The 25,629-nt window shown below is 37.5% G+C and overlaps 2 protein-coding genes across 2 annotated transcripts; one reads left to right on the top strand and one right to left on the bottom strand.

Moving 5' to 3' along the window:
- The first annotated feature begins 47 nt into the window (after positions 1-47).
- On the top strand, positions 48-19,891 carry KPNA5 (karyopherin subunit alpha 5). Its single transcript, XM_030446956.1, has 14 exons — positions 48-164; positions 2,248-2,381; positions 3,908-4,009; positions 4,085-4,184; positions 4,953-5,047; positions 5,826-5,957; positions 6,861-6,949; positions 8,054-8,153; positions 9,744-9,907; positions 10,835-10,913; positions 11,866-11,991; positions 13,148-13,275; positions 14,814-14,992; positions 16,129-19,891. Exons 1-14 carry the CDS (start codon positions 161-163, stop codon positions 16,314-16,316), a joined length of 1,620 nt encoding a protein of 539 aa, XP_030302816.1. The 5' UTR covers positions 48-160; the 3' UTR covers positions 16,317-19,891.
- On the bottom strand, positions 19,232-25,308 carry FAM162B (family with sequence similarity 162 member B). The gene is made up of 4 exons (XM_030446960.1): positions 25,125-25,308; positions 24,432-24,543; positions 21,037-21,145; positions 19,232-20,811 (listed from the first exon to the last, which is right to left on the bottom strand). Exons 1-4 carry the CDS (start codon positions 25,240-25,242, stop codon positions 20,713-20,715), a joined length of 438 nt encoding a protein of 145 aa, XP_030302820.1. The 5' UTR covers positions 25,243-25,308; the 3' UTR covers positions 19,232-20,712.
- Between the last annotated feature and the right edge of the window lie 321 nt (positions 25,309-25,629).

The following is a 25,629-nucleotide window of genomic DNA, read 5'->3' as shown; positions in this document are numbered from 1 at the left end:
GCGCAGAAGCTGCTGGGAAAGGCGGAGCCCGCCCCTCGGCTAGTGCGGCGTGCGGCGGGGCGGCAGCCGCCATCTTGCGTCGGGGCCCGCCGCCGGTGCAGCGCTCCAGAGTGGGGTTTTCTCGCTCGGAGGGCGGTGGGTGCCGTGCGTCTCCGCTTCGATGGGTAAGGGCGGGAGACCGCTAAGGGCTGGCGGGTAGGGGGAGGAAGAGGGGCTGTGTTCCGCCTTCCGTGCCGGGTATGGTGTCCCTTGCTGTGAGGCTCCCTCTTGCAGGCCGGTCGCCTGCTTGCTCGGGGGCGGCTGGCAGCAGCGGGGCGTTGCCGCGTACGGCAACCTCGGTCCCCGCCAGGCTGGGCAGTCGGTGCTGGGACGGCGTTTTCCCGTGTTGTTCTTCGCCGCTTCCTCAGACTGAGGGCCGCCCCACTCCCTGCCCTGCTGGTGATGGAGGGGAGTCTCCAACTCTCCTCTTCGAGGAGTGCGGGTGGCAAGCTCCGTCAGTGGCTCTTTGTGGCCGGGGTAGGCGTCCCCTCGGTTGAGCAGTCGGCAAGGGGACTCGGGATCTGGACCGGGCCTGCGCCGGCATCTCGGCCGCTGCGAAACCTGCGGGCAGCCCGGCGGGCTGGTTGGGGAGGGGGCAGTGTCACAGGCGGGCTCTGTGTTTGGGGAGCTTTATGTAGGCAGGGAGGGAGAAATGAAGTATTAGTAGGATAGGGCTTAGTCTACGCACAGCAGGTGGGCGAGATGCAGGATGTGAGGTGGGTGGCGGGATTTAGTCCTGAAAGGAATGTAGTTTTGCAGAACAGGAACCGAGACTTCCTTGGATCTAGATGCAGAAGTTGTGATGCCTGAAAACGTCAGGGACTGGCAATCGTTCTGTCCTTATAATGTCTGTGCCAAAACCTTTGGAGGGCAAATGAAGTCGTAAACTTTTCTTCTTGAAAACACTTTTGATGAGAGTTTCCATGCAGATGCGCTTCTGTAACTCTTTACAGAACTGGTGACCTAAACTGGGCTAGTTTGAATACACACATCTCGCTTGGTTGTTTGCTTGCCCTGACATTTTTATTGCTAATTAAATTAGCAAGGCATGAATGATTAAGGAAGTGGTGATATACTAGGACTAGTGAAACTAGCAGTGCTGTTGGAAAAAAATTATCTGACAATTATTAGAAAATCGCTCTAGCCAGTGTCATGCTTAGCATCTTGGTCCAGTGATGGCAGAAGTTACTAAGGGTTTTTTGTGAAGCAAATGTTTTTGGGTGAAACAGTTTGCTGAGTCCTCTGGGGTGTGTTGTTGGTGTCTGCAGACTGCTTTTCCCTCATAGCTTGTTTGTTGCTCAGCAGTCCTTGTTACCGCTCATCTATTAAAAATAAGTCTCAGTGTGGAACTTAATAGAGAATTGTGTGCAGTATGGATAATGTTATGCATGTTTTCTTGTTTTGGAAGAATTTCAGACAAATCTTAAATCATATTTTTGACAGCTATTTCTCAAATAAAAGCTAAAGTTTTAGCTTTAAAAAATAGCACCGTGCTGTTAACAGCCTTTTTCAGTCAGTCAGTTTGATCATTCCAGTGACAGAATCATGTTTGTCACTTTTATCTTTTCACAACTGAAATGAGAGATTCTAATTCACTAATACATCAAAAGAACTGTTAATTAGAATAAGCCAGTCAATTTTTTAGTTGAAAATGGAACAGACTAGGCCTACTTGCATGCTACTGACTCCTGATTTATTTTTGTGCACTTTTTTCTGTATACAGATCAGAAGAAAAGGCAGCATAATCTTTAGACACTGTGTTTGCAAGATAGGCCTCTAAAAATAATGCAGTAATTACTGCAGGTATTCTCGAATTTGTTGTTAGTTTCTAATACTTTAATAATTCCTTTATGAGAGGAGGAAGCAAATTCCTCTGCATGCTGACAGACAGAATCAGAATTTGGTAACTTCATGGCTTTTGGCTTTTTGTTTTTCATTTTGCTCATGAGATACATGATTTCTTTTTGCAGTGGCATTATGACATTTAATGAGGTTATATCTGATCCCTGAGTTGATCTGTCATTCATTCTGTGGTTTAGAAATGCTTATCTAGGTAAAGATTCTACGATTAGAGATTTTTGTTGTACTGGGTATGCAAGCAGTTACAGGAATATATTATTGTTGCTGTGGATACCTCTGTAGTACAAGAGTTGGCGGGTTTGCCTTGCAAAGTTTGGCCTTTTGGAGTAATTTTTCTTTTTCTAATAGACAACATGGCAAGCCCGGGTAAAGATAACTTTAGAATGAAAAGCTACAAGAATAATGCGCTTAATCCCCAAGAAATGCGTAGACGAAGAGAGGAGGAAGGAATCCAGCTTCGGAAACAGAAAAGGGAAGAACAGGTAAGTATCTTGGCAACCTGCTAAGTGTGAAGTGCTTATAAACCTAAGTTCAGCTAAGTTCAAGGGACTTGAGCAGACTCCTGTGCAGCACCAGGTTGAATGTGTGTTTTCTGTGCAGCCTTGGGGAGCACCATACATTTCTTGATACAATCATAAAACAAAAGAAGTGAACAGAAGCATTATTAAGTCACTAGGGGCACACAACCTATGTTTTAAGTTCAATCCTTAGTGTAGATTTGGGCTGAAAGGATAGTCTTATTTCTGATAAGGATTAGAAAAGATGCATTTTTTCCTAGAGTTTGGGCCAAACCTTTACTATTAGAAGGGAGAGGATTCTTTTCATCTGTGAAACCATCTGTTGAAATTGCCTAAGAGCTTTTCTGCAGTAACTTACTAATTGTTAGCCACTTTACCGATCTCTAAATTATTACATACAAATTTGCAGTGGTCCTTATTGAATTTTTAGTGATCAGAGTATGTGGAACACTGCATAATTTAGTGGCTTGCGGTATTTTCTTTTCCCAAAATGTTTAGTAGTTTCTTGCCAGGAAAGTAAGGAATATAGCTTGTTTTTCTGCTTGGTCTATCTAAAGTGGCTAAATTCATCTCCCACTACCCAGAGAGTGTCCCAGGCACTGATCTGCAGTCTGAGGTGGGAATGCTTACCCTTCTTCTGGGAAAGTGGCGCTACTGCAAGGAAAAAGAGTTTAAATTAGTTGAGCCAGAGAGGTAAGAGTAAGAAGTAGTATGATTACTGGAACATTTGCCTGTGAACGGGTAACTGCATTGCAGCTCCTACTGAAAGTTTCTGTTGATGTATTTTGTAGTAAATACTCCCTAGATAAATTATGAAAATAATGGGTGTTCCCTCTTCCAGGCTGACTGTTGTAACAATGAGAGTACTGTTAATGTTCTCCTTGATCTTAATTTGTTAGAATGGTGTTTTCAAACTCTTCTTGAGCTGGGAAGAACAAGTTTATGCATGGAGATGAGACTGCTTTTGCTCCAGAAGAAATTACAAGTGGTAGATAGATTAGTAGCCTAAGTAAAAGCAGTTGATGTATTTCGACCAAGAGCTTCTGTTCCTTTGCTAAATGTTAGAAAGAATGGCTGGTCTTACAAAAGAGAAATGTTTTTTCTACTTCCTTCATGGGTTTAAATGGAATTAAACCTTGTTTGTGTCCAGGATTCTGCAGTTGTTTGGTGTCCAGGATTGTGCCCAGTCCAGAAGTGTGTTGAACAAGAGAGAGAATGCCTTGGTTTAGGTTCCTGTGGGTACATGTAAACATGGAGTTTCTTTTGCAGTTTTATGCATGTGCAGTAGCAGAAATTTTTTTAGGTTTAACTCAGAGGTTTCATTATTATGCTTATGGGTGAAATCTTGGTCAATGGACTGAAATTCTAATATTTATTTTTAAGGATGCTGATGTAATATTCTTAGAATTGTTGATTGTGGTAGCTGTAAGTTTAGTACTGGATTAAAGACAAAAGAAAATTGATCAATTCAACATTTCTTCTTTGTTTAGCTGTTTAAGCGCCGAAACGTTTCTCTCCCAGGAAATGAAGAATCTATGGTAGAAAGTCCAATTCAGGATCCTGATGTCAGCTCTACTGTACCTATCCCAGAGGTGAGTAGAGTGTGTTTAGAATGTTATCTTTCAATGCATTGAATTAGCTGTAACAAATCTTCCTTTCATTTTTAGGAAGAAGTTATTACAGTAGATATGGTGCAGATGATTTTCTCAGATGATCCTGATCAGCAACTCACAGCAACTCAGAAGTTCAGAAAATTGCTATCTAAAGGTATGTAAACGTTGCCTGATTTTTTTTGTTCCTTGTGTTGTTATTACGATTTTTCTCATACCAGAGTCAGTTAACATTTAGTTTTGTTTTACTTGAAAGTAGTGCTTACTGAAACTTCTGGTTTTGTTTATAGAGAAACCCTTCCAAATCTATTCCAACCTAATGGCTAAATACAGAAAGCTTCATTATTCTAATATTAAGTCTTTCAGACAAAGTAACAAAAGCAAGGATGCTTTGATTGAAGTGTCCAAAGCAGTAACTAACTGAGCACTAATGTTACTTACAGTACTTGTAGTGATACAGCTTCTGATTCTTGTTCTGTATTTGAGGGGAGAAAAGTTGTACGGCTGCCAAGGTACAGTTGTAACTTGGTTTTGCTGAGCTATGTGGTCTTAAATTAATGCTGGTAATTGTATAGCATGATAGGTAAAGGTATGCATGGTAATTTAAAGTAGCATCTACTCACACTGCTCTTCCACTGTCCTGAGCTTGTAATTGAGGGAACATAATGATTTACTAATATGCCAGTGGATAATAATATGTGTTGCTATTATTATATATAATACAGTGTTTACTACATTGTAGCACGTCCTGCAGTCTTCTAAAGTAAAAAAAAAATTAGCTTCTTCATTTGAGATTAAAATGATTGAATGCTTAAAATGATTATAAAAACTGGGAATCATATTGATGCTTTGTGTCACACTGAAAAAAATTAATTAATTTGGTCTTTTTTGTTAGACTTACACAAATATGTTTTTTATCCCCTAGAGCCTAATCCGCCTATAGATGAAGTCATACAAAAACCAGGAGTAGTACAGAGATTTGTGAAATTTCTGGAGAGGAATGAGAATTACACTCTGCAAGTGAGTTTGGCTGGTGCTGATAGGGTTTTGGAATGGGATTAGAAGCCCATCTTTGGAAAGCATGTCTTTTGGGTTTTTTAATAACAAAATTTAATTATTTTTAACCACCAAAGATGTAAATTTTAGTTGTCTAAAATGTCAGTTATTGCCACTGAAGTTGTGACTTTACTTTTATGAATTTCATAGTAGTCTTTAGGGTTATATATTCACCTGGTCAAATACTTGAAATACTTGGGTGTTGGAAGCATAATGTTTTCAGACTGGTATATTAAAATTACCAGCATTGATATATGATCAGAATCTGTTTTGTTTACGTTGACTACATTATAGTACTCTTCAGTTGAAATATTAGAAGAGAAGAATAAAAAATACAGGAACCTGATAGGGTTTGAAACCTACATAACTTACGACAGTAATTTGCTCTGTCTACTTTTGGTAGCCTGTCAAGTGACACTTAGGCCTTGTGTACATTGAGAACAATTGACTTAATGTAGAGTAAACAGAGTCGATTTTTACTAATAGAGGTTTACAATTTTTCTTATTAGTGCTCTAAGCCAAAACATTAAAATAATTTAAATACTGAAGGTACTTACTAAATAGAGATTTTCGTCAATGGCAATCTGTTGTATAAAAGTACAATAATAGTAGTAACTGCATTTCAGTGGAAAGGTAAAAAGCTAGAAAATTAACCTCTGCAACTCTCATGTCGAACTGTTTTTCATGAATTTAAGCTTTAATGCTGAGTGGTTAATGTGGTTGTGTTTGTGCTCCTCAACAGTTTGAAGCTGCTTGGGCATTGACAAACATAGCATCTGGAACTTTTCTACATACCAAAGTTGTAATTGAAACTGGAGCTGTTCCAATTTTTATTAAATTGCTTAGTTCAGAACATGAAGATGTACAGGAGCAGGTAACTTTTGTTGGGGTGTTTTATTACAAAATTAATTTATGAACCTCTTTTTTGGGGTGTGTGTGGTTAGAGAAGTTGCTCTGTTTGCCTGCTACCCCGTTGATCTGGCTCCAGTGAGACAAAAATTTACCTTCAATGTATTTTTTCCCTCATGTTTTTATTTTTTTTTTTCTTTTTATGTCTTCCCTCTGATTTCTTTCATGTTTCTTTGAACCTGTTTTTATTTCATGTTACTGAGTAATTTGAAGAAAGCACCTAATTTCTGTTTGAGCATTTACAGGTAGACAGAATCTAGAACACTGTAATAGAAAGAAAGTAGAATAAAACAATGTGGATTTTTGTCCTCCAAGTTATCTCGCAGCTTTATTTCCTATATGCTTTTGCTCTTCAATCTTACCATGTTACATCTTCGTTAGTATTTTCCTGAACATTTTTTTTTTGCTTGGTTGGTTTGGGTGTTTGGGTTTTTTTGTTTGTTTATGCTTAAGAGAAGCTGTACTTGACTGGCTTTTCTTTAGCATGTTTGTATATAGTGGACCTTCATTATTTTTTTTTATTCCTCATGCATTATTTGCAGCTTTGAGACAGTTTTATTGAATCTGTTACACATAGTGAGCAAACACAACTATTAAAAAGAGCACATGTATCACTCTATTGAAAAGCACGTGGATCAACACCTTTTCATAACATACTTTCTTTCCTTGAAATTATTATTTGAAGTGTATGTAGTTGACTTTATGTGCCTTCACAAAAAATGCAATTAGAAATCAGTAGTCTTCTGAAATATTATATAATGGTACTGCTTTTTTGATTCTGTAATACTTACTGTAAAAATATGTAGATGGTCTGTAAAAGTTGATTTGCAATCATGTATGAATTCACTTGGATACTTTGCTTTTTAAGGCAGTGTGGGCTCTTGGTAACATTGCTGGTGATAATGCAGAATGCAGAGACTTTGTTTTAAACTGTGGAATATTACCACCCCTCTTGGAGTAAGTATTGTAAATTAACACTTTAAGACAGTATATGGATGTAGATGACTGTAAACTTCAACTTAAAATTGACTTGAAAAGGATACACACACTTTTTGCTAAACTGAGAATGTTTCTTTCCTTATTATATTGTTATTGTGTTTTGGATAGCCTTGACAATAGGCTGTTTTCCCCACCTTTGTCCAGTAGCTCCAAGCTTCATTCCTTCTTATCCATCCATTTACCTGTTGTGACCAGCTGGCAAAGTAGTTGTTGCGTGAGCTGTGTTCCCCAGGAAGATCTCTCTTCACTAGGAACATTATTGCAGTGTTTACTATGCTCTTACAATAGTATGTAAGGTGGCTTCATCACAGGGAAAAAAATACGCAGCACAAATCTTGTTCAGTTTATTGTTGCTTAAAATAATGCTTTAAAACTTTTATAGAATAGCATGAAGTAATAGAGGAGCATGTGATTGCATTCCTTAAGGATTTAAAGAATTAACAGTTATAGACATTTTGCTGTGTATCTGAACGTGAACCTGATTTTTCAGATGTTGAATCTTTTGCATTCTATTCAGTGAAAACAGTGAAGTGTTTGTTTTGGGTTTTTTTGTGGTTTTGTGGGTTTTGTTTTGGTTTTTTGTGGGTTTTGTCTTTTTTGTTTTTTGTTTTTTTTTGGTTGTTGTTGTTCTGGTCTTTTGGTTTTGGTTGGTTGGTTTGGTTTTGAACATGTTTTAAGTTTTTTATGAAAGTTTTTATTATTAATTCAAGTGTCTGGGTGAAAACATCAAAGTTAGTTCCAGGGAGGGTTGCATTTCCTAGCCCATTTTGAAGACCATCAAGAAGGATTAGTTGTGTGACTTCTCAGATGAGCAATGGTTTTGCATTATATGCATGTACTTGATTTGAGAGTGAGATGTCCACATAAAGCAATCCGTTCATACTCACTTAATTCTAAAATATTTGCAGCATGTAAGCTGTGTAGAGAAATAAATTTAAAGTAGTGCCCAATAAAAGGATCTCTTTTCCTGATTTGGTGTAGTGTTGGTAACAGATATAAAAAGACTTGCCTTTTCAATTAGAAATTTTTTTTTTTTTTGTAATTTTTGTCTCTCTTTGACAGACTGTTGACAAATTCAAATCGTCTTACAACAACTAGAAATGCAGTCTGGGCACTCTCAAATCTCTGTAGAGGAAAGAACCCACCCCCAGACTTCAGTAAGGTATAATATTTTGAGACATTATAAAGCTGTAGATGATTTGTATTTGTAATATATTATGACACACAAAATCTTTGAATTTGGAGATAGACTGAATTTTATCTTTTTGATGTAATCACATTCTTGTCTTTTTCTCATATCTGCACAAAATTGTCTACTTTGACACCTATCAGCAATAATATTAAGTTACCTAAAAGCTTAAGATTGTAGTGAGTCAGATATAAACAGTCATTCACTGTTATGAAATGATTGGCAAATAATCCATTCAGGACTAAAGCCCTTGGCACTGTGTTTTCTCCAGATGTCTTTTAGAGGATGTGTGTTATGATTGAAGCATTTTTAAAATGACAGTGTTTTTTATTTTATGATTGTGAGCACATGCTGCAGGAATAAATTTTTCTGCTCTCTCAGATGCAGTTACATCAGACTAAGGTGACAGAGGTGATTTGCTTGTATGCTGTCCCCTTAACTTCCTTCTCTACAGTGTGTGGTTATAAAGATAGTAAGACTGTAGAGGCTAGCAAGAGTATTAGCTCCTTATTTTCAGTTTAAAATTAATTTCTGGTGAGGTTAGTGACATTAAAAGATGGAACTGAACATCAGGTCTTCTGGTAGAAGAGACTAAATGATCATTAAAGATAATCTAGAGAGAATTTAAATGTCTTGTAGCTTACCTCATGAAATAGTAATTGCTGTCACTGCTACTCTCATAATTCTCAGAGAGTTTAATAACAAAAAAGGGGGAATTTTTGAGTGTCAGATAATTGATCACCTTACAATTGCTCTGCCTAGGTTATATCCACCAGTAGTGTTTTGTTCTCCTAGTGAAAACCAGCAAAAAGTCTTGCTGCTTAAACACTTTTAGCTTCAGCAGCAGAGGATGCTGTCTACATGGCTGCTAGGAAGAGCAGCTCCTTTGCTTTTTGCTGTTCTCAGTAGCAACAGCTGAACTTATGACACAGGCTGAACTGCAAACTGATCCAAGATAAACAGTTAAGTTCTACGAAGAGTATGAAATTCCCAGACTGTAGAGCTGAAACTGTCAGGTTTCAAGTGGTATTAAGACAGTCTAGTTGATTTGGTTCTGAGTGAAACGTGGTAGAAATTAAGACCAGAGGCTACGTTTGCAGTGAGAGCTGAAGTCAGCTATAGCTTCTTTTATTTGGTTCAGTGAATGTTGAGTCCTCTGTGTTACTCTTAAGTTTCTTTGTGGTAAAGCAATTTTAAATTGATCCTTACAAATAACCTCCAGTACTCCTACAATGACAGACATAGGGTATTGCTTTGAAATTTTTGTTCCCTGAGTGGTTAGAAAAAAGCATCAGTAATTCCTGATCATCTGGTTACCTGGTTAGCAAATACTAATTAAGATGAACAACTTAATTAACTAATATAGTATCTCTTAATAAGTATTCTGTGAATCAAAATTTACCCAGTAGGCCAGTTAGAATTGGATAATGGGGTCCTTATTCACTAATAAGCTCACATGCTTTGGCAGTAAGTAAGTTTTGCACCTCTGTGCTTTTGCAGAATGTTCTCTACTTGAAAAAATACAAACCACCTAATTCTTTTCATTATTTTTCTTTAACTTAGGTTTCTCCTTGCTTAAATGTTTTATCAAGACTGTTGTTTAGCAGTGACCCAGATGTATTGGCAGATGCTTGCTGGGCTCTCTCATACCTTTCAGATGGTCCCAATGATAAAATTCAAGCTGTTATTGACTCTGGAGTGTGTCGAAGATTGGTAGAGTTGCTGATGTAAGTCTTTATCAAATAAATGTCTTATAGTACTGCTAATATTAATGAATTCAGGGTGAGGTTTTTTTTCTCATCTCAAATCTGAATTTATTTTCTGAGAAGTGGCTAACAGGAATTCAGTCTGGTACCTTTTCAGTTGCTTCTAGGGAGCTTGGTTTCTGGGATTTTTGCTGAGATAGACAATAAAAAAGTTTCCTTCAAAGTGTATGTTCTTTAAAATTTAATTCAGCACTGCATTTACATGGAGAAATACAAAGGTGAAGTCTGAGTTTTAATTTCTCAGCTTTCTTTTTATTTCATTATTGTATTTTGTTTCCTTACCTTTCTAAGATACGTAGTTGCAATACACAGTCCTTGGTGTCACAAAGTCCAGAGGCAGGCTTGTGCCACTTTTGTACTGTTCCAGTGTATTTGTTTTATGGTTCATTATTTTCCTAGAAAGGGAGACTAAATGTCTCCCATGTGTGTCCACATGGGCAGTGTAGGTCAGGGGTAGTAGTTCCCAGTACTGGCAGCTCAGCACAGTTGCTTCAGCAAAGCTCATTTGTATAGCTATCAGGAAAGGTTGAGGTTGCTTTTTCTTCTCTTGCTACTTCAGTACAAAAAGATTTCCTTCTGCTACAACTGGGACATTTGAATATTAGCTTTGTGTACTGGTTTCTAGGGTTGTTGACTTAAAATAAAGGAGAATTTTCTTACAAAGGGAGACTGCAAAGTTTTAGTATACAGCTACTAGTCCCGTCCCCCCCCCTTTTGTTTTTATGTCTACTGTATGATGCAGGTTATAATGTTTGATAATACTTGGGGTGGGTGAAATGGATCTTCTGGGCAGATAGTTTACTCTAAGTAGTAGCCATTGCTCACTGAAAATACAAAATTATACTTTAAGATTTTGATAATATGAAGCAATTTAATATTTGTCTCCAGGCATAATGATTACAAGGTGGTATCCCCTGCATTAAGAGCAGTTGGAAATATTGTTACTGGAGATGATATCCAAACACAGGTAAGACTAATTGATTTAAGAAAAATTGTGATTAAAAAAAAGTGTAGTAGAGGTACCTGCATATTGCAGTGTAAAAATCTCTGTATAGTTAATTTGACAGTCAGTTTAGGCAGTTATTTTAAATATTAAATTACTGCAAGAATGAACATTTGCTTAGAACACTGTATGTAGTGGATGGCTTTATTCCTTTGTGATATCTTGAATGTTGCTCCCCATCCACAGTGAAATTAACTTTTTCCCTGTGTAGTGGATATTCAGTTATTTATTATTGTTCCATTTTTTTAAGCCTTCAAATGCAGTCAGAGTTTTCACTTTGATTTTCACCATAATCAGTGGTTATATTTGATTTCTTCATGAGTTTGGATGTGGTAGTCTTACTGATGCAATTTATTCTGAAGATTTATCTTTTCATTTTAGGCGGTGAAATTTAGTTTTACCCAACACAGGAAATACTAAGACACATCTTGCTTTAAAGAATATGGAGTCTAAAAGGCTGACAAAACTAATGTAAAAGGCAACTAAAGAAATAAGTTAATCACATACTTTGTGGGCCCTACAGGAGAGGATTCTGCTAAGGAATTAACTAGAAAAGATCTGTCTCTTCAAAAACAGATGATCAAATAAATATACAAATTAGATGTACACTTCTCAGTTATTCTCAGTTATTCATATTCCAGCCTTAAGCAGCCTTAATTTAGTCTTAAGTCTTTAGTCTTCTGGTCTGAACTTAGTTGTGGGCAGATTCTTACAAACTGGAGTGTCAAGGAAGAGACAGTCCACTGAAAACTGAACACTTCAATTTGCAGGTTGTTATCTATGATCCTTTGTATACTATAAATATGCTGCAAAATCTGCTTCTTTTGAAGTTATCTGTAAAGTACTTTTTTATCTATATATATACATGTATATTGCACAAGCTGATAGATATGTATGTACTCTCAAATTATTTTAGGTAATTCTAAACTGCTCTGCATTACCCTGTCTCTTGCACTTGCTTAGTAGTCCCAAGGAATCTATTCGAAAGGAAGCATGTTGGACTGTTTCTAATATTACTGCAGGAAACAGAGCTCAGATTCAGGTAAAGCCTGTACATTTGTTGTGTGGTTAGTTTTGTTTTCATTTTACTAGTTTGGTTGATTTTTCCTTCACAGGGAGAAATAAGGGGGTACTGCATTGACTGCATTATTTGTTTTAGATAAAATTATAAACAGAACTAACTTAAATGTTTTCTTCTGAATTTTGAAATACTGTTATAAATAACTTCATCAAATGATACCTTAAGCATAACTGTCACAATTTGTACTGAAGAAACTGATTAATTTCTCTGAAAGGGATTTGGTTGATGGATATAAAACAAATTGAAAGATACTTAAAATATTCTTTTAGAACTGATACTAACAGTTATTACTTTCTGCTGTGGAAGCATCATCTGGAATATTCTTTTCAAGATTTTCTGCATTGTAATATACATCTCTAAAGTAATAAGCATTTTTTTTTTAAAGTTGAAACAAAACATCTTGCACATATTAGTCCAGTGAAAAGTGAACAATTCTACCATTTTGGAAGTGTTGAATGTTCTGCTTGTATAAAAAGCCTGCATGATGTCATCAATACTGAGTTTTATTGTTGTGGAGACTACTAAATGCTGACTATTAGTCCAGGTTTCTAGAGTTACCTGAAAATGTTCTGTTTGACAAAAATGAAAATTCTGAAGCAGAATACAAGTTTTAGTGTGATATTTTTCCCTATACTTCAGCCAGGATGAAAATACAGCTTCTTGACTTAAATGGATGTGTATTATAAATACTATATAGCACATAATATAAATATATATTTAAATATGTATATAATATAGTTTCCACTTATAGACATGTTCTTTCTTTGGAGGTCCCAAAGTTGAATAAAATGGTCAAAGTGGAGTTTTGCTATGGGGCTTGTCCTCAGGTTTAGTGATTGTGTCATGTGATTTTTAAATGGGCCTATCCAGTAAGCAGTATTCTGTGCAGGTGGGACAGAGAAATCAACAAAGATGGTGCTCTGGCTGCTGCAGTGCTATGTTGGAATATTTGTGAAATTTGGTTTTAAAGTTCTAGTTAATGGTGTGTGTTCTAACAAACATGGCTTTGATACCAGCAGGCATCACTGACCCTTGTAGTGAAGGCTATTAATGTTCTTTCTGTGTGTATACTAAATCTTTATTCATTATCATAAAATACTGTAATTTCCTCTTGTAGGCTGTTATAGATGGAAATATTTTTCCAATATTAATTGAAATTCTTCAAAAAGCTGAATTTCGCACCAGAAAAGAAGCAGCGTGGGCTATAACTAATGCAACATCAGGAGGAACCCCTGAACAGATTAGGTGAGCTTGTTAACATTACTGGTTTTTCTGCCTAAGTATCTTCTGTGAGGCATTTTTATTTCGGCATTTGGATACTGACAAACAGCTACAGAAATCCTAAACACAGCAGTGATTCCTTAAAATTTTGACTCTACATGTAGAAATTCAGGAAAATAAGTGAAATACATGCTTAATAGAAATTGGCTGATACTGCTTTGTTTCAGTGGTATTGCACTTAAAGCTTTCACAGGATTATGTGGTACAGTTGATACTATGTTTTCAACCATAAGTGCAAGAGTTATTTAACAGTTTCAGTATTTGGAAATGGAAAATTTGGGGAGAGTTGTTTAGAAAAAGTATGCAATGGGATTGCATCTCTTTGTGGAGAGACGTCAGGAATTTAGTGTTTTCATCGTGTATTTTAAACTCACTGCATTATGATATTAAAGCAGATACCTAAACTTCCTTTCAAAATTGAGTTTGATTGCAGTTCATGTTAGCAGCTATTTATGCATGGCAAAGACTGGACTTCTGGAATAACTAGAAGAAAATGCTCTCTGATTTCTCTGAATACTGTCAGCATAGTGGTCAGCTTGAATCAGTAGTTGATAAATGGATTTTAAAAGTACAGTTTATTATTTGAAACCAAGAAATGAGTGTGTCGTGATAACTTTGGTTATAACATTTGGGAGATCTGTTGCAGTTAGTGCATGTTGATATATTTAAAATGTAAACTATCTGGTTTTCTTATAACCATCAAATGTTTATTATCAGAGGTATGGAAAGTTTATTGGTGGTTTTTCAGGGGTTTTTTTTTTGCTATTATTTTGATTGCTTGCATAATGTAACATCTTAAAATCTAGTCTATTTTAAATAAATTTTAATTCAGGCTCTTTAAATAGTAAATGTGCATGTGATACCACAGAGACAGTTTATTGTCACAAAACACAGCTTATATTCTGTGTCATTAAATTTTAGTCCCTTAAATGTCCTCATGGTACTAACTGCAGGATAACTTAAAACTACTAAATAAACTATAGTTAAGTGACCTTTTGATGCTAGCAAATGTTACTATCTTCATTTTGATTGCACACACTCAAAATCCCAATACTGTTTGTTTTGTATTCACAATTATGTCCAGTAATTACAGTAGGTAATGCTAATATCATAATGGTCTACTGTTGTGTATTCTGTTAGTATAGAGCAGTGTCCAGTGTTCTTGTCTGTTTCTGACATGCTCACTTGATGGTTTTGCCACTACAAAATTTCAAATACCTTCTATTTGATTAAACCCATCTGAAGATCGTAAGTGAAAAGGAGTTAAGAAGACTATAAATTCCAAACTGCAGTTAGGAATACATGCATTAAATTTTTTCACTAGCATAAATTAGAACATTTATTGTTTCAGACTAAGGTCATCTTTGCACTCTGTTTTAGGACTCGTTGTTTCAGCTACTTTTAGCAAAATTAAGAGCTGATAGAGGGGCATGTCAGAATAAACTGCTGGATTATCAGTCTCTTTTCTACTCACCCCCTTCTGTTTTTCTGCTGTTATAAAGGTATTTGGTAGCACTAGGTTGTACCAAGCCTCTCTGTGACCTCCTGACTGTGATGGATTCAAAAATAGTACAGGTGGCTTTAAATGGACTTGAAAATATTCTGCGTCTTGGAGAACAAGAATCTAAGCAAAATGGATTGGGCATTAATCCTTATTGTGCCCTTATAGAGGAAGCATATGGTAAGAAATTCTTGTAATCTCCATACCATCAGTTCCTTGTTTCAGGCTGTAAAATCAAAACCATTGTGAATCATTTGTTGGCAAGTTTAATATTAGAGTTTTTACTTCGGTCATAAGTGGACATAAAGGCATCATAAATTAAGTAATGCAACATGGTGGGAAAAGTGGTTACACGTGAAAAACCTGTGGATGTTTTTGTCTGTGGTCAGTTTGTGAAAATATGCCTCAAGAAAAATATTCTCAGAAGTAGTTAACACACAAATGTCCTAGTGTGTTGGAGCTGTGGTTTGCATAAGTTCATCAGTCAATTACATGTAGTTTTATCACTTTAATGTGTAGTCTTTCTATTTGAGTCTGTTCACAGTTTTAACTATCTAAGTTCTTCTTTTCTATGGCCAGTAAAGCATAGGCTGCTGAAGCTGTAGAGCAGAAGTTCAGCAGGGGAAGCAGCTGAACATATCATGCCCATGGCTTTTGGCATCAGTAGTCACCAGAATGGTTAATTTGAGGTCTTCCCACTGCAACTGAAGTGAAAACTGATTATCTTAAACAATTAGGAGTTTTGAATCAACCTGTCTGCTAAGCACTTCATTCTGCAGAGGTTATGTCCTCTACCTTGCACATTGCAAGCCTTTGAAAAGCTAATGTCTTCAAATAGTAAAATTAAATTTGAAAAAAAAAAAGATACCAGACTGTGCCCAATGATGACTCTATCATAGGGACAGAATTTAGAGTTGGGGAAGACTGAAAGAGTGAAAGAAAAGAAAACAGTGATACTGGAAATTGCTATAGCAAATAGTTTAATCCTCTCCTACTTCTATACAGATCAATTTTTTTTGTGTGCATGGCATTTTGCTTTGTAGATCCTACAGCCTCATCCTTACTTGAGTTGTATTCTTTTACCACAGTTTTAAAATTTGTTCACTGCAGCAGAAAATGCTTCAGAATATGAAGACTATAGGTTAGGAAATGATGAATTAAGAAATTAAGAATTGGTGATACTAAATTGAGAATGATCCGGGGTTGCATTTTTTTATCTTAAGCACCACTAAGTTCTCATATTATAAGCTGTTTTCCTTTGAATTTGTCATCATTTTAAGCAACTAGATTTTGAATATATTTTGTTTTGGTTTTAGGACTTGATAAAATTGAATTTCTTCAGAGGCACGAAAACCAAGAGATCTACCAAAAGGCTTTTGAACTCATAGAACATTACTTTGGCGTTGAAGAAGAGGACTCCAGTATTGCACCTCAGGTGGATGAAAGTCAGCAGCAGTTTGTGTTTCAACAGCAGGAGGCTCCAATGGATGGGTTTCAGCTGTAAACTACTGAAGTGAAGATGAGCAGAAAATGTAAATGCTTGTAGGGTTTTGGGTTTGTTTCCCCCCCCCCCCCCCCCAGAGGTCTTTTTGTTATGGCCAAAGTTAGAGGAAAAGTTGGATATGTTTTGCAAAAATAGATGAAGAAGCAGCTCATGCACTTTTTATCTACTGTGTTAGATACAACTGTTCTTGGTTTTGTATTTGTGTTTTTCATTATCTCATATGTACAGAAAACGACTGAGTAATCATGTCTAGAGTAAAGCATTAATTGTGATTTAACAAGAACTGTTAAGTTAAAACTTGGTAGGATCTTTGGTAGTGTTTCTGAATTTTTCATGTAGTCTCAAACTGCATATCAGCAATACAGTTACTGACAGTTGCATTTTTGGCAGTAGGCTTGACTTGCCCAGTCTATCAAATCTACCTCTTGTACTGAAGCAGAAACATTGCTTCAGAACTAAGGCATGAAATAAAGATGAGCTTGTAAGAAGCTGAATTGGAATGTGAAAAATATTTATTTAAAATTGTGAAACTTTAATGCATTAATTGCTTTACAACACATTGTTGGAATTTATTTATAAAATGTATTTAAAGACATAATAAATATACATATATAATGCTAATATAATATTGAATATATGAAAAAGCTTTCTGAATTATGTGGAAAGAGGACTTTTAGAGGTTTTCAAATTTAAATCAGCAGAGAGCTTGCTGGTCATTTGATGCTGGCTGTAATTAAAGCTGCTAAATGGCATTAAAAGTCAGCCACAAATACAATATTTTGCTGTGGAAGCAGTTGCTATAGTTACCACATGAATGGTGTGATTCTGAAAGACAGACATGGTCATTTGTGTAAATCACCAAGCAGATGGTTTATGTCTGTCTCCTATCAAAATATGGTAACACCACCTTAGTTTGAGATACATTGCAATGTTTGCCTTTCTAGTACAATAGCTTCTTAAAAGTTTAGAAAGTAGGTGGATGATTTTTGTGTTTTGTTTTATTTTGGGTTTTTTTGACCAAACATGCTACCACCACTTGAATTACTTTTTAAGCTAAAGAACTGTTTTCTTTTGGTAAGACAATAAAAATACTGCAGTGAAGAACGAATAGTGGATCACTTCTTTCCAGATGGAGGAACAGTTTGTTGTACTGTAAATAGCATTAAGTATGTGAACACCAAAACTAACTAGAAGTTACTGTCATCTAAATATATAGGCTTTACAATATACAGTGTTTGCTGTTAAACACTAGAAGAAATAGAATTCTAATATTTACGTTAACAGTTTTGAATACAGAATAATGTATGCTCTGCTTGGACTTGCATATTAAGTAGTGTCTCTGGCATATTAGTGATATATCTCATTTGGAGAAATTTATACTTTGGGTTAATGCCAAAGTATGATATTTTTTTAACCTGTAATTAATGTATTAACATCAAACTCCTGGGTTATGAGAGCATTTCATGCTTCATAAAAAGCTGCAATTTAAACTTCAAATTACTTTCCCCATGGCACTGTGCTTGTCACTAAACAATATCTTAATGCACTGGAAAATACAGGTTAAAGATGGTATCATTTACAGTACCATTTTATATTTAGAAGGTTTTTTTAATGTGCAATTTAAGATTCTGAGATGTTACACTTTGATTTTACAGCAATATATACTATATTGTAATTGAATGTTGGACTTGAAGTGGATTTTCTGAGATTAATGGTCAGTTTTGACTAAAATGTAACTGGGAGGGAAGAAACCTTTCTGAAGTCTCTTTAGTGGAAGACAGAAGTGTAAGAAGTGTATATAGGAGTGCTGTTACTTTATGGACTCTGAATAATGAGATATTTTAGCAAACGACACTTTAAACCTAGATTTGTACAGCATACAACAGTTTTGATTAGTGTGATGATACTGAGTACAGCTGCCAAATTTTCATACAATATTAGAAGATTGTATTTGTGCCCTTTTTACTCTCATAGTTCTAGGTTTTCTTACACCAACCTTCCTTCCCCCCAGTCTGTTCAAAGTACAGGGTAACAGTCATGGAAAGCTACCAGGATTACTAGCAAATGCTGAATTTAAATGTTCTTCTAGTGTAAGAAAATTATTCAGGTAACAGGGTATTCCATTGTTTCTGACAACCTTGTTTTGATAACATAACCAGCTGTGCCTGCTTCTTGTTTGGAGAACCCTGTAAAAACTGCATTTTTAAGTCCCTCTAATTTAAACCAAATCTGAATTATAAAAATCTTAATTAAAAGGTTTGAAAATGAAGAAAAGAGGGGACATTTACAATATTGTATTTGTTTTTGAAAGAATGTCTTCAGTTTTGTGGATATACTATTCTGTATATGTGAACAGTTAAGTGACTGCACTTTATGGGTTTAGGTAAAGTAGATTTCATGCCTCTGATACATTTAAATGTAACAGTTTAAAAGGGAATTAAAATGAATGGGCTTATTTAAACTCAACATTTGGATTACCCTAAAATTGTTTAAAAATAATAGTGAAAATTCTTCTTTAAAGGATAAACATACAGGATGGCCTCTCCTATTTTATCACTGGGTTTACACCGTGCTTTGTTAAAAGCACATAAATGAGCAAAATAAAACCAGAGATGATGACTTAAGGTCAGCTCTGGTGTAGTCATTTGCAGGTAGGGTATGAATATGGTGATAATGCCTAAAGAGATGAAACCTGTGTGTACTGGAAAATACAAACAAACAAAAAACACCGAAAAACCCCCACAACAGCAACAAAAACAACCACCAAAAAAACCCCAACCTGTAAGAAGAAAATCTCTCAAGTTTGGTATTGTATATGGAGTCTGAAGTGCCCCGTCAGTTACACAGTATGGTTAAAAATACAGGGGCTTCGGGTTTGTGGTTTTGGTTTTGATTAAGAGGGTAAGTTTGTTCTGCTTAAATGTGAGTACTAACTAGCTAATCTATGCAACTATGCAAACATAAGATTTTTGTTTGGTTTTGTTTTTTTTAGTTCCCTACTCAATACACTGAATCATATCCAATTTTATCATTGTTGCACTTTTGTCTGAGGACTGGTTCATACAGCTTTTTTCATTTTCTAGTATTTGCTTTAAACGTTGTTGCTAGAAGCAATCAGAAAATAGTAATAATGTTGGCACAGATATAAGTTAGCTGTAGAACAAGTTTGTAACTGGAAAATATTTATTGTCAGGTCTGTCTTCAATAAAATTTTTTAAAAGATGCACTATTGTCTCTCCTTCGTGGTTAGTTCTCAGTTGCTTTAAATTTACTAAATTGTATTGCTGAGGATTTTTGTAATAGGTCTGCCAATTATATGTGAAGTTCAACTGTGACCTCAAAAGTTCACTGAAATCTGGAATGAGAAATTTCAGTTATTCATGGCACAAAATCTTTATATAATGTGTGGAAACTAAAATATCTACACTAACTCCAGATAGTAATAGTGCATCTTTAAATTCAGGCTAAAGGCCTGTTACTGTAACAGAACACATATGAGTAGTATGCAATATTATGGAATGTTAAATCTTGGAATACCATGCAGAAACCAATAAAAGTTATTTTACAGAGGCTAATTGTATTTTTTTTAGTGTTTCAGTAAGTGTGGCTTCTTAAACAAGAAAACACTAATGCCATTTTGAATATAGTGTTAAGGCAGATGAATTCAAGCTGGCTGATTTGTGCATTGTAAAACTAGGAACTGTCACCAGACAGAAAACTTTCTGAATTTATGTGTTTTGTCAATATCTTGCCAAACATACGCTTGTGTGATAATCTCAATCTTGCATGAAGAACTGACCATTTCTTTGGGTATTCCTATGAAATTTGTAAGGACTTGAGAATCTGAGATTATCAGGCCATTTCCCCTTTCCTCACTTCTCCAAAGCTCTTCTCATAGATCTGTAATATTTTGACTGATTACTGTTCCTTATTTAGAACTGCAAAAATTAATTGGATAAGTCTAGTTATTTGTGCAGCTTTCACACCTTCATTGCTGCTTTGTCTTCCCTGCATTTAAGCTCTCATTGAAAAATACAGCTACCTTTTCCATACGGCTCTGTGTAACAGCTCAAGATACGCCTGGAAGAAAGTTTTAAAGACAAATAGTGGAAACTTGGCTCCCCCCATAGCTGACGTTTTGAGGAAAGTACCTCATCTCCTTTGATGTTAATTACTGCTTTTAATTAGGTGCAAAACATTAATAATTAGCAACGAGTACCTTGAGTGTCTCTCTAATAATAGAGACCCTCACTTTCTTTTTGTGATCCTGTGCCTACCTTTATTGGCTTCAGCATGTGCAATACTACAGTTGTTCTATTTATTGGTGAATAAGCTCACTAAGCCCTCGCAGCAAGTTAATATTTGCTCCTACGGAGATGTTTGGCATCTCATGCAGTTACTTTGCCTTCGACTCCGCTGCTATCGCCGCCTCTTTCCGCCACTTGGCTTTCTTTGCCATGTTCCAGCTTGTTAAGGACTCATGCCGAGCAGCAGCCTGTGGAAGTAAAACAAGTTCTTTAGAGCAGCATAGTAGGAGTGGGGAAACACTGTGAGGAAAACTACCCAGTCTCAGGAACTACCTGAATGTTGGGGGTGAGAGGAACAATGTGGGTTAGGTAGAAATAGGGCACTAGTAAGTAACTGCTGCTAAGGTTTGTGTGCTTTTCACAGAATTCCATCATTTTTAAGTAAGCTGGGTACTGACTAGTGCTGTACTTACCTTCTTAGCTGAGGCAATCACTGCAAAACAGGCAACGATTGAGAGTCCAATCATGATGTAACAAGCTTTAACTCGAGCTTTGTTTCTTGCCCTGTCTAGCATCTCTGGCCTGCAATTAAAATAATTGAATTGAACTGTTACAAAACTGTGAAGTGTCTCTTCAAAGCATCACAGATTAATATCAACATTGAAAAATAATAGAATTTGCTTCTCAATCATCCTATGATTGGCTATGTAGCACCCAAGAACTTCATGTATCCTAGCCCTAATCCAATTACAGTGGAAAAGCAACATTTAATGAATTTAAGATGGTTGTTGCACTTAAATACTCAGGGTAAATATACTAGAAGTCACACCTTCAGCTCCAGAAATTTAAGGAAGTTTATCTGTTTTAAACGGATGGAGAAATGTATGTGGTGTCAACCAGATATGGGTGAAAACAAATTCCTTTAATTTGAAATAAACTTTATTCATGTCTAACCTGTTCAGATAGCATGGAAGGTAGGATGCTGTAGGATAGGGACTTCCCATACTTGGACAGATGATGGAAACAGTTTGTACTGCTGGAGTTTTTACTTCTTTAGAGAAGCAGCATCTTTATTTAAAGTATGCAGCTGATGTCAGCCTTTTCACTATTACAGAAACATACCTAAACAAGAACAATCTACACTGATTTTTGCTGGTCATCCAAGGCAAAAGCTCCTTGGATGCATCCTAGGAAAGCTGTCTGATGCCTGGCAATAATGTTACAAGAGAGGCACCCTATGGCCTGGCAAGCTGCCTTGGCGTGCCTCCTGTTCACATTCTCCAGTCTGAGAAAGGAGCAGGAAGTTGTGCCCTCCTGCAGACCAGGAGGGTAAGAAATCTCTAAAATACTCTCAAAACCTTGAGACAAAATTTTCTGAGTCAGATAATTATACTTGGGAGTACTGTTTTTACGATGTTCATTACAATGTTGGCTGTGCATTATTTTCCTTTCATACATCACGTGGGAATGATTTGTATGGGTAAATATATCTACTCATAAGATACAGAATATAAATATAATGGGAGACCTTGGAGCCTTCTCAACAATAAGTTACCATGAGCCAGCATTCTGCCCTTATTACCAACAAGGATATATCCTAGGATGCATTAGGAAAAGTGTGGCCAGTAGGCCCCCTCTATTCTACTCTAGTGAGGTCCCATTTGGAATACTGTGTCCAGTTTTGGGCTTCCCAGTTCAAGAGAGACACAGAACTGCTGGAAAGAGTCCAACAGAGGGCAAGAAAGATGACTCGGGGACTGGAGCATCTCTCTTACAAGAAAAGGTTGGGAGAAGTGGGACTATTCAACCTGGGCAGGAGGAGATCTTATCAATGTCTATCTAAAATGTGGGTGTAAGCAGGGGAGAGTTGGACTAGATGATCTCTAGAAGTTCCTTTCAAATATGATAATTCTATGATAATAAAAAGAATGGTTTAAAAGATAGATGTATAAAAAAGAGAGTTGGAAAAAGAGTTGATTTTTTTGTAGTGAATAAAGATCTTGTCATTATTTCTCTTCAAAAAAACACCTTTATCTTTAAAGAGGATGAGTGGTGGTGGTGTGGGGCAGAGCTTGGGTTTTATAGTGAAAGTTCTGCCCTTGGAAGCCGGCTTCAAGGCTGAGGGCTTGAGGGCTGCAGTGCTTCTTGTGAAGGCTTAATGCAACAGAAGAGGGCAAGTTTGATGGACAGCTGTGCCATATTACCCCTTTCTCTGCCAACATGCACATGTTGAACCTGCCACGTTTCTTGTAGATGACAACACCTGCAGTACCAAGTAACTGCTTTTGCTTTTACAGCAGTAAACATCATTTCTAAAATACACCGCACATCAGGCTAGCACATAAAATCATTAATCCACTAATCCATTTGTAGCAACAAAAGCAACACCATTAATGTTATTAGTCTGGCTTATTAGCCTAATCATATTTCACAATGCACTTATCAAAAGTCTCCTCAAGCAGATTTTCACTTTCTCCTTGCTTTCTGCCTCTGCTTTAAGAAAAACAGACCTGATTATGTTCTTCCCTAATTACACATTAGGGCCTTAGCTACTCAATCCTTAATCAGGACTCTTTGGTAAGCCTTTCCTGCAGTCAACAACAGCTGTTTCAAGAAAAAAACCACAAGGCACCGGGAACCTTGAATATGGATTGCAGATTTGACCCTTAGTACAATCTACCTTCAGCAGCTAGAATGTGTTCACAAGAAGCTATGTCTTGCAATTTTTTTTTAATAATTAAAGCAGAGACACAGTTAAGTTCCATTGTTTCTCAATTAAATTATTGTAATATATTACTGTTTATGATCTTACAATTCTGAGCAAAAGACTTTGCTCATCCAGAAAGCAAAAAAGTGGTGACATGCACGTGGCAAGCCAACTCCTGCATAGAAACAAGCAATTTGTGTGCATGTACGTATATAGACTGAAAAATGTGTCTTTATAAACTCCTCCTGATGGCTTGAAGAGCCTTTATAGCTTCTGATACTTGTCTGAACCTTTCCAAAGGGAAGATGGGCAGACAGTGGAAAGCTACTGTCCAGCTCAGCAAACACCAATGATACCGTCAGGAATGAACAGGAACAAGCTGAGGATGTATGTGTTGCTTCACATGGCTCTATCCACTGCTTACACTCAATGCACTACTCAAGACAGGGATAAACTGTGATGATGAAAAGTAGTGTCCTGGAGAGAGATCTCTTAAGACACTATCAAACAGCCTAAGAAATATGCAGCAATTAAAATTACAAGGGTTTCATGTGTTCAGTGACTGACTACCTTGGGAGATGCTATCTTTCAGCAAGTCACAGAGCCATAGAATCAGTGTGGTTTGGGTGGGAAGGGACCTTCAAAGACCATCTGGTCCAGTGGGTCAATGAAAATGGGACACTAAGGCTATGTCAAACATTTGGTTTTCCTTAGTGGGGGATATTTCTCTCATAACCTCCATCTCTATTTTTTTCTCAAATTAATTATTAAATCAATATGTTGGATGCAATCATTCAGTTACAGCCCCCTCAGAACAGTTTGTGGTAGCTATAAACAAAAAAATATTATTCATCAGTAACATCCTTCTCTGATTACACTCAGGAATAAGCAAAATAAACAACTCAGTACATAAATGTAACCAAGGCTATCTCCTCAGATGGATCCAGTTCTTAATTTCAGACTCTGGGGACCCCAGGAAGGAACATTTTTTCATCTTAACCTCTAACCAGGACAGGAAACTCTTTGCCCTTTAATTTGTTCCAAGTTTTCAGTTTTGAAAAGCTGATGGGTTCAAAGTGTGTGGAAAAGTTTTAGATCAGAATCACGCCACCGCTTTCCCTTCAGCTCCATGTTCCCCTTGGACATGAGCAGCACACTTACGGGATCCTTAGAGGAATCTCTTCTTCTGTCTTGAAACGTCCAGTCCAGAGGAGAATTTTTTTGTCAAACTTTGAAGGTTTGTAGCTTGCAACCACTTTGTGAGCCTGCTCAGCTTAAAGATTAGGGAAAAAAAAAAACAACCAAACACTTGGTCAAACCATGCACTAAGAGAGATCGATGGGTGGTAGGAAGGGTTGTCAGGCGCTGGGACAGGCTGTGTGGGGAACTAAGTGGTTGAGTCAGGACGCCTGGAGGTCTTTAGAAGCCATGTAAATATGGTGCTTAGGGACATGAGTTAGTGGGGACATGGCAGTACTGGGTTAATGGTTGGACCTGATGATCTTAAAGGTCTTTTCCAATCAAAATTATTCTATAATTCTAACAGTGGAAGGGGAGACGCCCTGCCCACCCCAGTCTCTGGAAGACTAACTCAAGAACTAAACATCCACGTCTCCGCCAGGCAGAGTTACCTCCATGCTTTCTCTGCAACACTCCCTCACGCAATCAGTGTCTCGGGGCTCTGGTTCGACCTCCCCGCATCCTACAGGTGTGGGCACCCAAGCCAGCGGGGAAACGCACGGAACCACCCGAGCTGCCGTCCCACTCGCGGGCCGCCCTGGGGACCCCCAGCCTCCCTCTGCCGCCGCCCCCAGCCGCTGCCTCGGATCCCATCCCCTCCGCATCCCCCCTTACCGCGGGCGGTGCCCGGGCCCCGTGCGGGCTCCCCGGCTGCAGCAGCGGCTCCACGCGTGGGGCGGCGGAGCGGGGCGGCGGACAGAAACCGCCCAGGGTGGATTCGCGACGGCAGCATGGTGAGGGCAGCACGTAGGAACCCTCTACCTCGGAGGTAAAGGACCCCGGTCCCTGCTTCGGTCCCGGGCAGGCACCGGCACCGCCCCCGCCCCGCCTACCCATTCTAGCCGCGCCCGGAGGGAAGACGGGGAGGGGCGGCAGCCTGAAAAGGGGGACCGATTGTCCTGAGGAATTGTCCTGCTCACCTACAGCACTGATGTGTCACGTCCCTAGCCTAGAAATTTCAACGTGAAAGTCGAAACTCGGTTAAAGAAGCATTGGCGGGGGGTTCAGCATCAGGAGTCAGCGCAAGATGGGCACAAACAGACCCTGCCGGCATCGGTGTTTTGGTCATTTTGCCTTTTCCAGGAGGCTCAGATGTTTTAATTTTCTGTTTAGTTCAGCT

This window comes from Calypte anna, chromosome 3 (assembly GCF_003957555.1).
Source record: "Calypte anna isolate BGI_N300 chromosome 3, bCalAnn1_v1.p, whole genome shotgun sequence".
Lineage (NCBI taxonomy): Eukaryota > Metazoa > Chordata > Aves > Apodiformes > Trochilidae > Calypte > Calypte anna.
The sequence above is the reverse complement of the archived record's forward strand: the minus strand, read 5'-3'. Positions and strand labels throughout refer to the sequence as shown.

Coding starts and splice junctions, on each gene's coding strand:
- KPNA5 (XM_030446956.1), top strand. Junction 5,048..5,825: donor ATGAGAATTACACTCTGCAA/GTGAGTTTGGCT, acceptor GCTCCTCAACAG/TTTGAAGCTGCTTGGGCATT. Junction 5,958..6,860: donor ATGAAGATGTACAGGAGCAG/GTAACTTTTGTT, acceptor TTGCTTTTTAAG/GCAGTGTGGGCTCTTGGTAA.
- FAM162B (XM_030446960.1), bottom strand. CDS start 25,242: ATGCTGCCGTCGCGAATCCACCCTGGGCGGTTTCTGTCCGCCGCCCCG. Junction 21,146..24,431: donor GAGATTCCTCTAAGGATCCC/GTAAGTGTGCTG, acceptor TTTTAATTGCAG/GCCAGAGATGCTAGACAGGG. Junction 20,812..21,036: donor TGATTGCCTCAGCTAAGAAG/GTAAGTACAGCA, acceptor TTACTTCCACAG/GCTGCTGCTCGGCATGAGTC.